At 50.8% G+C, this 12,978-nt stretch overlaps 4 protein-coding genes across 4 annotated transcripts; 1 reads left to right on the forward strand and 3 right to left on the reverse strand.

The window, feature by feature from the left end:
• PSE1 (importin subunit beta-3) lies at window positions 1–5,412 on the reverse strand. The gene is made up of 5 exons (XM_062947867.1): window positions 3,724–5,412; window positions 3,439–3,658; window positions 3,208–3,383; window positions 649–3,152; window positions 1–581 (listed from the first exon to the last, which is right to left on the reverse strand). The coding sequence occupies exons 1-5, from the start codon at window positions 3,907–3,909 to the stop codon at window positions 368–370; spliced, it is 3,300 nt and encodes a 1,099-aa protein (XP_062799121.1). The 5' UTR covers window positions 3,910–5,412; the 3' UTR covers window positions 1–367.
• SDS23 (cell separation during budding) lies at window positions 4,818–7,724 on the forward strand. The gene is made up of 3 exons (XM_062947868.1): window positions 4,818–6,085; window positions 6,154–6,620; window positions 6,686–7,724. Exons 1-3 carry the CDS (start codon window positions 5,738–5,740, stop codon window positions 7,410–7,412), a joined length of 1,542 nt encoding a protein of 513 aa, XP_062799122.1. The 5' UTR covers window positions 4,818–5,737; the 3' UTR covers window positions 7,413–7,724.
• Window positions 7,656–9,385, reverse strand: QC764_506160 (uncharacterized protein; the record flags this gene model as incomplete). Its single annotated transcript, XM_062947869.1, has 5 exons — window positions 7,656–8,126; window positions 8,182–8,554; window positions 8,604–8,824; window positions 8,882–9,157; window positions 9,227–9,385. The coding sequence occupies 5 exons, from the start codon at window positions 9,383–9,385 to the stop codon at window positions 7,755–7,757; spliced, it is 1,401 nt and encodes a 466-aa protein (XP_062799123.1). The 3' UTR covers window positions 7,656–7,754.
• Window positions 9,386–9,882: 497 nt separating this feature from the next.
• On the reverse strand, window positions 9,883–11,418 carry QC764_506170 (uncharacterized protein; the record flags this gene model as incomplete). The annotated part of the gene is made up of 3 exons (XM_062947870.1): window positions 11,016–11,418; window positions 10,150–10,964; window positions 9,883–10,089 (listed from the first exon to the last, which is right to left on the reverse strand). The coding sequence occupies exons 1-3, from the start codon at window positions 11,137–11,139 to the stop codon at window positions 9,883–9,885; spliced, it is 1,146 nt and encodes a 381-aa protein (XP_062799124.1). The 5' UTR covers window positions 11,140–11,418.
• Window positions 11,419–12,978: the final 1,560 nt, after the last annotated feature.

The raw sequence follows: 12,978 nt of genomic DNA on the forward strand, positions 1-12,978 counted from the left end.
GCCGAGAGACATGTGAATATACGATTACGCCCAAAGGGACCTAGAAATATGTAACTGTTTTTTTTTGTTCGCTTCATGTTGATTCGCTCTGAGACATGTCGAAGCGGAGGCTTTACCTGGCTAATATGACATGTAACTCGTACACGCCAATGACCGATCGGACGAACAAACATGGTATCATGCCCGTGAACTCCAAAAAAACTTCCTCCTCCGTCCCTGCCCCTTTTCTCAATCCCAACTATCCGACCCTCTCCTTCAGGGTCCCAAACTCCTATCCGCGGCCTGCCCTTACACGCGTGTCTTTGCTAAAGGACAGCTTCACTCGCAGGTACTGAGGTATCGCGTCCATCACTACCGGGCTTGGGAACTAACCGAAATGGGCGCGGATGGTTTGCTGAGCCTCGGGTGAGAACTGAGAGAGCAGTGGTGATGGGTCAGTGCCGGTGCCCTCCAAGAGAAGCTTGGTCGCTGCCACTACACGAGCAGCATTCTGCCCGCTCAGCGTCTCTCCCTCGAGAGCCTGTGCAACGTAGACGAAAATCTGTGCGGCCCGCCCGGGCGCGGCGATGGAAGCATGTTGCCTACAGGAAGCTGTTAGTCCAGAGTACCTTGTGAATCACATGACTCATGGGAAAAGCGGTAACTTACTTGCTAATCAAGTCGGCGAGATAGAGATAGCCATATGGGGCTGCTTCCTCGTCGTTGCAGATGGGGAGGTAATTTATCCACTCATCAATGATTTGGTTGGCGTTTGGCACTGCCGAGGCGTTGTAGTGCAGGATCTTCGCAATGGCAGCGCATGCGTTCTCGGTGGCGTAGACATTGTCTTCGTTCCGCGCATCAGGGACCTGCATAAGCTGGAACAAGTACTGCAGTGTTCCGGCCAGGAACGTGGCCCACTGCTCACCACCATGACGAGCAGCCACACCGATGCCATAAGCCGCAGCCTGGCGGATAGCCGGCGAGGGGTCCTGGCAACCACGCACAAGCGCCTCGCTAATCATAGGAGCATAGTTGCCACTGCGGGCACCGCAGTACTCAAGGACGTCGTCCATGATGCAAAGGCCCCATTGACGCTGCGTTGGGTCATCCGACTTGAGGAAACCTTGATATGTGTCGGCGAGACGCTCAAAGTAGGGGAGGAAGCTCTCGCCGTGGTGCTTGAAGACGCAGTGGAAGGCCTTGTTCATATCCGAGAGAAGAGTCTGGTCGTCCTCGATGGCCATCAAGAGTTCCTCAGCGTCATCCTCGGCATCGTCAGTACCACCAGCGCGGTGCTCCTCTTCGCGCTGAGCAACACGGTCCTTGTAGTCATCAAGGGTAGAAGTGACTGAATCGATAAACTTGCCCATGCGCTCAGGGCTAAGGCAGGGCCCACCGATAACCTCGACAGACTCGTAAAAGCACTGATACATCTCCGCCAAGGTATCGACAGCGGGCTCAGCGGAAAGAACTTCAAGGAGTTTGTCAATGGTCTTGTCCCACAAAAGCCTGAGCTGGTCCGAGGCGGGTCCATAAGCTTTCTGGACGCAGCTCAGAAGCTGTGGCACGAGCTTGGCAGAAACATATCTGACAGGATCATGGAAGAAGAATGCCAGGCCGGGGAGAGCAATCTTCTCCATGATCTGATCGGCATAGGGCGCAAACTCATCCTCAAGAACCTGGGCGTAAACAACCAGGAGCTCAATGGCCATATGTTTATCCTCCATGGAGCTAGTTCTGATTCCAATCGTCTTTCCACGAAGAGGCACCAGCTCCCAGCCCTCTTCTTGCTGGAACTTCTCAACCTGATCCTCGTCGTCGAGAAGCTGAATGTCAGCCTTGGCGCTGGCCATCTCGAGAAGAGGAGGCATGACCTTGGGCAGACAAGGGAGGAAATTTTTGCCCATGACGCGGCACATTCTACCCCAGCAGTGCATAAGATACTGGGCCTGAGGGTCATCGGCCTCGGTAACATTGTCCTGGATGGATCCGAGAAGTTGGACAAGCATGGTGGCGTCGTTGCCCAAGCGCTGCTGGCCAACAGCGAGAGCAATGAGAGTCGCGCACTCCATAGCCTTTGCGCGAAGGAGGCGGTACTCCTTATCGTTCTCGCGCTGCAATACGCTAACCAACATGGGCATCAGAGTATCGTAATATCTGGCAAACGCCTGCTCGGCCGCGTCGGCAATAGTGGCGATGGTCGAGAGTGCTTGCTCCTGCACGTACCGCTTCTCGTTCTGGAGGAGCTCATAGAGCTTGGTGAGGAGGCCGTCCAGGTACGGCTCCAAGACGCTCTTCTCGGCCTCTTCGCAAAAGTTGACCAAAGCGGCCGCAGCGTGCGACTTGACTCTAGCCTCGGGCGAGTCCAAGACTGGCACGATAGCGGTCAGAACAACATCGTAAAATTCCTGTTGCATCTTCGGCGCAAAGTCAGTGCTCATCTGGCCCAAAGCATTGCACCCGGCCCATCGGACACGAGGATGGGGGTCCTTCAGAGCCGGAACAACGAGCTTCAAAACCTGCTCGAGTTCCCCAATCATCTGGTCGCGACAGCCTTCCGAGATGGCAGAAATAGCCATGAGAGCCGCGTGCCTGTCCCTCCAAGCAGGGGACTGCATCATGCGTGGGAGCCAAGCAAAGGTGGGCTGCAATACGACCATGCCTCCCATCTTGTTCGCCAAGCGGTCCATGCAGTGCTCTCCAGCTACGTGGTTGTTGTCACTTTCCTGGTCTTCAAGATCGTCGGCCCCAAGCCAATCAGCAGCATCATCGTCATCCTCGCCAATGTCGGTCATCAAACTGAGGCACTGAGTGATCATATCCTCGGTGTACTTGGGATCTTTTCTGCACATGGATGGGGCGTAATCAGCGAAAGTAGCCATGAGCTCCAAAGAATTCTGTCTGCAAAGGTCACTAAGCTCCTTGTCTTGGATCACGGCGATGGAGAACTGGACGAGTCCGCTGAAGTTTGGCTTGAACATCTTGGGCGAGCTTTCGGCGAGGTCGATGAGGGCCACCAAACCTTTGCTCAAGTCATCGGAATCTTGAGCTTGCTTGATTGGTGGCAGAATGTTGAGAATTTCGGGAAGGAGACCAAAGTACTTGGCCTGGTTCTTCCTGCTGAGGTTGCGGAAGAAGGAAGCGAAGGCCTCCATGGCGGCAAGGCGAACCTATTCATGTCAGTACAACAAACCCTCAACTATTTTCCAAACAGGACTTTCATACTGAAACTGATTCGTCCTTGAAGGCCTGGGCGAACACGCCAGCTACCTGCTCCTCATGCTGTCTCTCAATAATGCCGGGGGTAGTTGTGAACACTCGGAAGGCGGTTTCGCGCTTGCCAGCATCAGGGGCCTGGCTGAGCTGAAAAAGCACCTGCAGCAGGTCTGGCCAGGAATCGTCTACAAGCACGTTAGTGGTGGCGCAATTTAGGAGGAAAGGCAGGTCTAGACGAACTGCTATCGTAGTACTGTCTGGCAATCTCGGCAACCGCGTCACTGATCTTGTTCCGAACGTTCTTATCTGTCTCGGCAAGCAATGTCTTCAGAAGCTCGTTGCGGATGGCCTGGCAAGACTCGACTCCCAGGGAGATGAAGAGGTCAACATTTTCGGAGCTTGGTGTTTTGCGAGTCTTGGATGCTATGCGACGGAAGATGACAGCTGCAAATGTGCGAACCTAGGAAACAAGATATCAGCATGATGGCGTTGGTTCACAGGCAAACCAGAGAGGACGAGACGTACCGAGACATCAGGGGAGCTGCTGATCTGCTCGGCCAAGCCCATTAATAGGTATTCTGGCCGCTGGCTTGTCCACTGATTCTGCAGAACCTCCTCGGCTTGTGAGCGGACAATGTTGTCTGATGACTGAAGCTGCTGGAGTAGCTGGCCCAGTTGGGCGCTAACATCTGCGGGCAGAACAGAAGACATGATGTTGTCTGAATCTAAGTTGTATGAGCTGAGAGGCGCTCAAGGGGCCTGCCGATGCCGTCGTGCTCCAAAGTGGACGTCGTCTGTTTTAGTCAGGACAAAACCAAACTGAGACGTCGAGTGAGCTTTGGGCTCCGGATATGGAAGGACGCGTCGGCGGGATCGTCGCTACCTGGGGAGGAGGGGGGGCGCTAGGCTGGTGGTCTGGAATGTCGAGGGCGAGATGCTCTGTGGGAGACGCGTCGGGAGTGAAAAAGCGCGGCGGCTTGTTTAAGTGGGTAAATGTTGTTGACTCTCTGGGCGAGTCGTCGTGAGAGGGGGGTTTTGGTCTGTGAAGTGGGAGGGAGAGGGGAGTGCGACGATGGTCAATAATTTTTTGATTGGGTCAGGGCTGTTGAGGAGTGGGGGAGGGGCAGTCGAGACAGCTGGCGGAGGGGAAATTTGGTGTTCGTGCAGTGCCAGCGGGTCCCGCAGTTCTACTCAGACAGAATCTCCCAGGGTAGTCTAATCTGTCTTGACAAGAAAGGATGGCGGTCGAATGCAATATGTGAAGAGAGGGTTACTTTTGTGTTTGCAAATCAAGAAAAAAAATACAAGCAACAGAGGGTTTTGAATGTTCACAAGCTTTTAGTTCCGGGTGTGGCTTGTGTGTGTGGTTGTGGTAACAACCTTTGGTGTGGCTGAATGAAGGCGAAACTGGAATATGGTCGTCTGAGTGTGAACACGAGCAAATGGCGTGAACGCCTATCTCTCAACGACTGATGCCTGGCCAGCAGGAAAGATAAATATCTCTCCCGGCGTGGCTTGTGTGTAGAAATCTGAAAATTTCATTCATCTCACTTCCATGGCTTAAAGTATGATAGGGCTGAGATTATAGGCCGGCTAGGCAGGTTGGTCACTTGTTACTCACTGCCCTTGCTTGAACTTTATGGTTGGGTGACAACGCATCCAGCTCGTTCCTGACATCCAATTTCATGGATGCCAGCTGTCAGCTTTTCCATTTGCAGTGCACGCCGCCCAAACCACCAACGCCCTCCGGTTGCTTTTTGTTTTCACCTCCAGCTTCACAAAGGAAACATTTCCCACGATGATATCGGGAGCTCTATTAGGTGGCGCCATTGGTGGGGGGCATATCTATCACCAACATAGTGTAGAGAGGAGTGTGCGATCTGCACGAGGTACAATCGGGACGATATGCCTGTATTTTGCATCCCAGACTTTGAACATATTTACTCTCTCTGGAGATACTACAGCAACCGTTGCAGCGAGCCGGTGAACATGTCGATGGTACCGCCGGCGTCAAAGACAACCGTCAAGCTGGGCTGTTGGGCCAAGCGGCGATAACAGCGAAAGGTGATTCCGATAAGAAATATTGCGGGGTTGTAGGGTCATCAGGCCAGGGCTGGCCTGACATTCACAACAGGATATCTAGAACAGAGGAGGTGATGCCGGAATATACAGAAACCCCAGCACAGCCTCCAAATATCGCCAGTTGTCTGAAAAGTATACAGGTTGTCCAGCCAAGAGTCACCGCGTTGCTCCCCTCTGCTGCAGCATGGATCTGTTTATGATTCTGGTGCTGACCCCGCACCGCCCTGGAGCTCCGTCATAGCACCCGTGCCACCCTTGTTCAAAGCGACCACCTCAACAGACAGTCAGAGACAAGAACCACTCGTTGTTCCTCTCCTTGACCACCCAACAGTAACCTGGCCTGACCTACAGCTCTGACACAACTCTGAATCCCAAACTTTGGCATCTCAAATGAGCCCACCGTCGAGTCTTACATAAACCGAATCCTATCGAGAACTATCATCAGCTACCACCCACCATGGACATCCCTGGTGCTCAAGAGAGCGCTGCCAACAGCTCCAACAGCTCACTGGGCGCAACTCTCTCGACTTCCCAGACTGAGCGCAACAAATCTGGCCATATTGCTGCTCATAGACAGAGCTTTGCCGAGGACCAGAGACGCCCTCCTCCTTCCCCTCGCAGCCATCGACACCCATCTCTCACCCAACAAGCCGTCCAAGAGCTTATGAACCACCCCCCAATCAACCGACACGCCAATCCCCAGTATGCCGGTAGGAACTGGCAGGAAATTGCAGTCGGGGAATTGGCTGTGGCAGATGATGTGAAGTGGACCGATCTTGACGAGAGTGTTCAGGATGCCACGCTGGTATGTTTCTTAGCTACTTACTCCAACGCGACCCGGCTACTCCATGCTGATACCTCACCTCTCGGTAGACACTCCTCAAAAACCATCCCACCAATGCGGTCCTTGTACGAGAGACCCCCACATCAAAACGAGCCATCTCCACGTTTGACTACAGCGATCTGAACGCCTACTTATTGGTGGTGGTCGGGCTTGCGAAACCTGAGGAGGAGCAGATCGAGCTATACGACCACATCGCGAAGAGTGCCCAGGCCCAGACACCTGTAGCGCTCCGGGAGATCCAGCCTATTCTGAAGAAGAGCGAACTGGTAGCTTTGCCGGCCGAGGCAACTTTGGACGCGGCTGTGGAGGCTTTCGGAAGCGGCATCCATCGGTTACTGATTACCAACAGCGCTAGAGAGGTTATTGGAATTCTGAGCCAGCTCCGTCTGCTCGAGTTCTTCTGGAAGGAAGCGGTCAATTTTCCTGTTATTGACCGTCTGTACGGGAGTGTGCTGCGAGATCTTCAGATTGGTAGCACTCAGATCATCGCTGTCAAGTAAGTCGTCGTCGCATCACTTGCTAAGTCCCTGTTCCGGTTATCGGGCTAACTTGGGACCCTAGTGCCGATGGGCCTCTCGCTGATGCCCTTCTGTTGATGCACAACGAGGGCCTGACTTCGGTTGCAGTGGTCGATCAAGGCCTCAACGTTCTCGGGAATATTTCAACAGCAGATCTGAGGCTTTTGACCAGTACGAACAACCTGCCCCTTCTCAAGCGCTCGTGCATGCACTTCATCAGCGTTATCCTCAACGAGCGTGGCGTCGAACATGGACGTGATTCTTTCCCGGTTTTTTACGTCAATCCTTACTCCACACTTGCGCACACAGTGGCCAAGCTCGTTGCGACAAGATCTCACCGGATGTGGGTTGTCGAGACGGCTTCACCTTCCCCTAGTGCTCCCGCTACACCGTTACTCCAGCCGGTTCAGCTGGGAGTTACGGCTGCAACGGCTCCTCCACCTACGTCAGTCACTGGTGTTGGGTCGTCATCAAGCCCTGGCCCACAACCAACTGTTCTTGTTTCTTCGCAAACCCCCTCAGCGCCCCAATCGCCGCTGCCAGGACAGTCATTCTCTTCGGTGCCTTCTGCCAGCTTGCCTGGGGCACATGTCTCTGGGAGGTTGTCCGGGGTTGTCTCGCTGACAGATGTGCTGAATCTCTTTGCGAAATCGAGCGGGCTTCGGCCTTCGGATCCCTCGGAACAGAGGGCTCGGAGAAGACGGAGCTCGAGTGCATCTGTCCGGCCAAGTTTGGATGTGGGGAGAGGAAGCGTTGAGTTTAGGAGGTAGTACATCTTTTATGGCTGAAGCATGGAAATACTGTCATTACTCAGCACGAGCCGCTCTCCTGTATTGTTTCATTGTGTTGGGAGGGGAAGAGAGTGGCATTTGCCTTTTTTAGAGGAAGAAAGGAGGGCATCATGACAGAATTCCTAATTATGCGAATCACACAAGTTTCATACTGTTCCTGGGAACGATGGCGAAAACAGACAGACCTATGATGATGATGACGGCATGGGCGGGACTCGTCTTGATAGCACAGAATCAATTGATATTAGAAGTTGGAAATAAAAAAACCTCATGGGTTTGTACTATACTAAAAAATTTGTGTCCCGAACCATTTTCGTCTCTCTACTCCTTATAATTCAACCCCCCACCAAAGCTAACCTCGCTGTTTTTGCCGGCGGTGGTGACCACCTCACCTTCTGTCTTTCCGGTCTCAAAGGCGCAGCGTCCCATGTCTAGCTTTTTGACGGGGATGGCAGAGGGAGAGATGTCAAAGTCGAAGATGTCCATCGGCAGACCCAGGGTGGTGCAGGCGTTGGGGATGTCGACGATGCCGGCGACGTGGCCCTGGATGGGGGCGCAGGAGAGGAGGAGGTAGATTTGGTAGTCGGAGTAGCCGAAGCGGCGGAGGTATTCGATGCAGCGGAGGGTGGTCTGGCGGTAGGCCACCGCCACGTCGAGGTAGTGTTGTTTGCCGTGTTGGTCGACGGAGAAGCCCTAGATACCTAGGCGTTAGCAAGAGGGATGGGGAGGGGGAAAGGGGGGGGTTTACCTCAAAGTAAATGTACCTCCCTGGACCAAAATGGGGCTCTACCGGACCGGGGATGTAAATCGGGGATGTGAGGGAGAGCTGGGAAACGCCGGATTTGATGACGGAGAAGTTGATCGTGATTATCCCTGCCATCTCGATGGCGCCGCAAAAGGAGATCTCGCCGTCGCCTTGGGAGAAGTGGAGGTCGCCTACGGAGAAGTTGGCGCCGGGGACGTGGACGGGGAGGTAGACTTTCGAGCCGCGGGAGAGGTTTTTGATGTCGCAGTTGCCGCCGTGCTCGGGACGGCCGGGGATTGTGCGGGCGCCTTGAAGGCCGACTTTTTCTTTTATATTTGGGTCTGCGGAGCCGGCGTGGACGTTGAGGGGCTGGGGACTGGGTGTTGGGTTAGTAGGGAAAGAAAAAGGGGGAAGGGGAGGCAAACGGCAGGGCGACGTCTCGGTCGAGCTTGTTGGCGGCGATGAGCTCGGCTTCACGCTTGTTCCAGGTGTCGAGGACTTCTTGGGAGGGAGCACAGCCGAGGATGCCGGGGTGGATGAGGCCGGCGAACTTGACGTGGGGGATGTGGCGGGAGGTGCAGTAGATGCCTTCAAAGTCCCAGATGGCTTTGGCTGCGGAGGGGTAGAGCTCGTCAAGGAAGCCACCCTTTCGTTTTGTTGTCAGCATGAGATGGGGAGAGAACGGGAGGAAAGGGCAACATACACCATTGGACTTGTCAAAGATGCCCGTGAAGCCCCATGGCTGGTCCTCAAAGGGCTGGACGTCCATGATCTCTACGAGAAGGGCATCGCCTGGCTCGGCGTTTTCAATGGCGAACGGGCCGGACAGGTAGTGAACACGGGTGAGGTCGACATTCTTGATGTCGTCCGCGGAGTCGTCGTTCTTGATTTGGCCGCCGGTCCAGTCCAGGCATTCAATCTTGACCGTCTCGCCATCTTTAATGGTGGCTGCTGGAGGGATGTCTGGGTGCCACCTGTTCTGTAGGAGGGTTCCTGGGTGTTAGTCAACATGTCCAAGATGAAGAAGGAGAGCCATGAGAAAAGTTACATGAAGGTATGGCTGCTCAGAAGCCGGCTTGTCAAAGTCAACCTTGCAAACGGTGCGGATAGCGGACTTGCCCATGGCTACTAATGAGGTTAAGAAAGACACGGGAAAAAGGAAGGGGAAAGTATCAACTGTTTGGATATTAAGTATCATACGCCTCATGCAAGACAAGACCCAGCTCTATATATACAAATCTCACGCATCCCTCGTGAAGCTACCCCGCATCCCATGTGTTCCTCTCTTCACCTCGCAGGTCATGTAAACCAAAGAGAACGACGTAATGACATCCAGAAAAGCCACTATCATCGTCCTGCAGGAGGGCTATCAGTGAACGCCGAGACTCTCTTGCATCCCAGACCCACGCCGTTGGAGGAAGCTACTGCAGCATTCGCAGTGTTCTTGGACGGCCCCCGCACGCTCCACCACGGCAGACGAGGTGGGAAGAGGGGCCGTGATAAGAAGGCTACTGCAAAGGTATCCATATACAAATAGGAATTGAGGCCGGAGATAACGCGGACTGCTGAGGTCCCAAGCATCATCCATTGGCCAATAACAAAACGTGAGAGCAATGGCCTTGAGAAAAGAGATAGGAAATGGCATTTCCAACTTCGATCCGTCAGTCATCCACATCTGTCAGAATCACTGATGCGAATACCGCCTCATTGCTCAGTTATCGGTTTTGCCTCTGGGTGTGGATCTGTCTCGGAGTAGGCAGGCGGCTTGTCGTGGAGTGTATCGAGTTTGTCGAGGCTCAGGCTTAGGAACTTTTGCTTGTTCTTCCACTCGACCTGACCGGCTGCAAACTCTTTGGCCTCGGCCGGGGCCGGAGGGGGGTCGGTGATCTTGGTAATGAGATAGGCAGTGCTCTGTTGGGTGTTAGTTATTACCCTCGTGGTTTCTTCGCCGGACAAAGGGAGAAGACTTACAGCTTCGGCAATGCCATAAATCAACACTCCCAACAATGGAATCTTCAACAGCGTGTAAAATCCAATGCCGAATCCAAACAAGAGCCCCTCACGGCTCCGGAACCACTGTTTCTTCTGCTCCTTGGTAAACTTGATTCTCGCAAAGTAGGGCTCCAACAGCTCTCTGACCAGGCCTCTACTAGCAAAGTAGCTCTGCAAGAAGATAACCAGATACCTCCTAGGCAGCAGAATCCCCGTTCCGAAGATAATCCCGGCCGGTCCCAGCCCGACAGCCTTGTTAAACGTGTAGAAACTAGCAGCAGGCAGCACAAACCGCCCCACATACGGCAAGTAACTCAGCAAAAACACCCCCAAGCTAATCGCGCCCCGTCTCGCGAACCGAAACAGAAACATACTCACGTTCTCCGCCGTGCTCGTCGAGTTGGTGCTCCCATCGCTCTTCTTGTACAATCTCAGGCTGGGGTAGTACATAGCCCTCAGCTTGGACGGGTCCTCATCATGTTTATGTTTCTGAATATACGTCATATCCACCCACTGCAGGCTATCCATGAACAAGTCGTCGAGAGTAGGTGTGATGTAGCGGACCAGGCTCATGAAGAAGAGGGGAAATTGGAGGACATGCTCTTCGATGAAGGTGAAGAATGACTCGTCCCAGGGGATGTTGACGAAGAAGGAGAGCACCCAGAAGAGAATCCGGAGGAGGACAAGAGGGATGACGATGAGAAGACGAATGGCGATTCCGGCTCCGACGGCAATGGCAGCTTGCTTGTAGTGCTCAGAAGTGAAGAGGTCCGGGTTTTGCATCGCGCGGTGAGCTGATGGGTGTCAGAATCAAATCTCAAGTGTAGATAGGAGTGAAAACATACCACCAACCATGGTCAATTGGGCGCCTCGGAGGATGGCGTTAAAGTCGAAGTGGGAGACATCGAGTTTCTGTTTGAGTTTGTCTTTGTCCAGCTGATCTATCAGTGGTTTTTGATTTGAAGCCATCTTAGGTGCGGGATTTGGTGAACGTCTGCCTGTTTCTGTCTTTGACTCTTCTGCTGTATAGTGAATGGTGTTGCTTGAGCCCGAGACAGCTTGATATACAGGTATGGATGTGTTTTAAGCTTCAAGCTTCACGCTTCGAGGCGGCATCTGAGATGTGCCCCTGCCGATGATGTCAACTGTCCCAAGTGGACTGCTGGTAAAGCTCGGCTAAGCCGGAAATGGGTTGATGGGTCCTGGCCCCGCTCTTGAGGGTCGGATGGTAGCACTGGTGCATATTTGTGACGAACCCCTACCCAGAACCTCTGAAAGGGATACTAGTTGAAGTCACTTCTGAATAATCCTAATTCGGTATAGCTAAATAGTATATAATAATAGCTTATTTTAATTATAATAGTTTAATATTAACGATTATAACTTATATTATATATTACAGAACTATTTATTTATACTAGTTAGTTCCTCCGTATATATAAACCTTAGAACCGTAGACTATTAACTTATAGACGGTCCTTGGTCTACTCTTAATTAGCCGATACTGGACCCATAGACTATAAGCCCCGCCGCGGTCTCTAGTTCCCATTTATTAATCCGTTCCATTTAATTGGACCGTAAGCCTCGCTTAATTACTCAGTCCAATGTTAATTAATTTCCGTAGCCCTACTATCTTTTAGAACCGTAATATAATATTTCTTTTTTAGGCCGAAGCTCCTACGGCCTAGTCTTTTTTATTACTAATAATATTATAAGTTTAGTTTTTTTTTTTTTTTTTTTTTTCTTACTATTTGTCACGGTTCTAGGAGACAGTGGGGCCACGGGAGCTAATCAGTGCTGGACCGGGCAATCAAGCGGGGCTTACGGTCCAGTTGGACGGAACGGATTAATAAAATGGGGACAGGGGACTGCGGCGGAGCTCACGGTCTACAGTCCAGTATCGGCCAATTATAAGTGGACTGAGGACCGTCTGTAAGTTAACGGTCCACGGTCTTAAGGTCTATATATACGGGGGAACTAGCTAGTATAAATAGACAGTTCCGTAGTATATAATTTACGCTTATATTTACGGTATTTTATAACTATATTAAATATTTTATTATATATTATTTAGTTATATCGAACTAGGATTATTTAAAAGTGCTTTTAATTAGTATTCCTTTTTGAGATTTTAGATAGGGGCTCGTTATACGTTATATAGTTAATTTAATTTTATTACGGGTAAATTAAAAGCGTTTTTTTTATTATAGCCGGACTTAAGAACGTTTAAATAGGAAGCGTCCCGCTTAGTCTAAGTAACGAGGGACTTTTTACTAATAGTAAACCTATGATTATTACCGCGAAATAAATCGTTAAGTATTTTAGAGAATTCGAGGACGAGGTTTAATAAACCCGGAAATAAATTCTCGCTATATTAACAATATTTAAGTTAACTGTTAAGTTCCCGGTACTGAAGTATTATAAAAGAAGAAAGGTAAAGCTTAAAGGATTTTAAATTTAATTCAAAACTTATTTTCGTTAATATTTAAATTAGCTTATTAACGAAAAGTTAAAAATAATTTTTATAGCTATTAAACTTAAAGATAAAGCTTTATATAATTCGAGTTTATTCTTAACGATTATTATAAATATAAGCCGGTAAATTAAAAAGAATTATTATAAAAAACTTTAAAAGTTATTATGTTTTTAAAACTAAATTTAAAAAGATAGTTAGAAAATACAATAAAGTAGGGTATATATAAGAAAAGCTTATAAGTTTATATTAAACGTATTTAGCAGTTAATTACACAGCTTGATTTAAGATCGATAACCTATATAATACTATTAATAATAAAAGATTAATATAAT

Source organism: Podospora pseudoanserina, chromosome 5 (genome assembly GCF_035222485.1).
Source record: "Podospora pseudoanserina strain CBS 124.78 chromosome 5, whole genome shotgun sequence".
Classification (NCBI taxonomy): Eukaryota; Fungi; Ascomycota; class Sordariomycetes; order Sordariales; family Podosporaceae; genus Podospora; species Podospora pseudoanserina.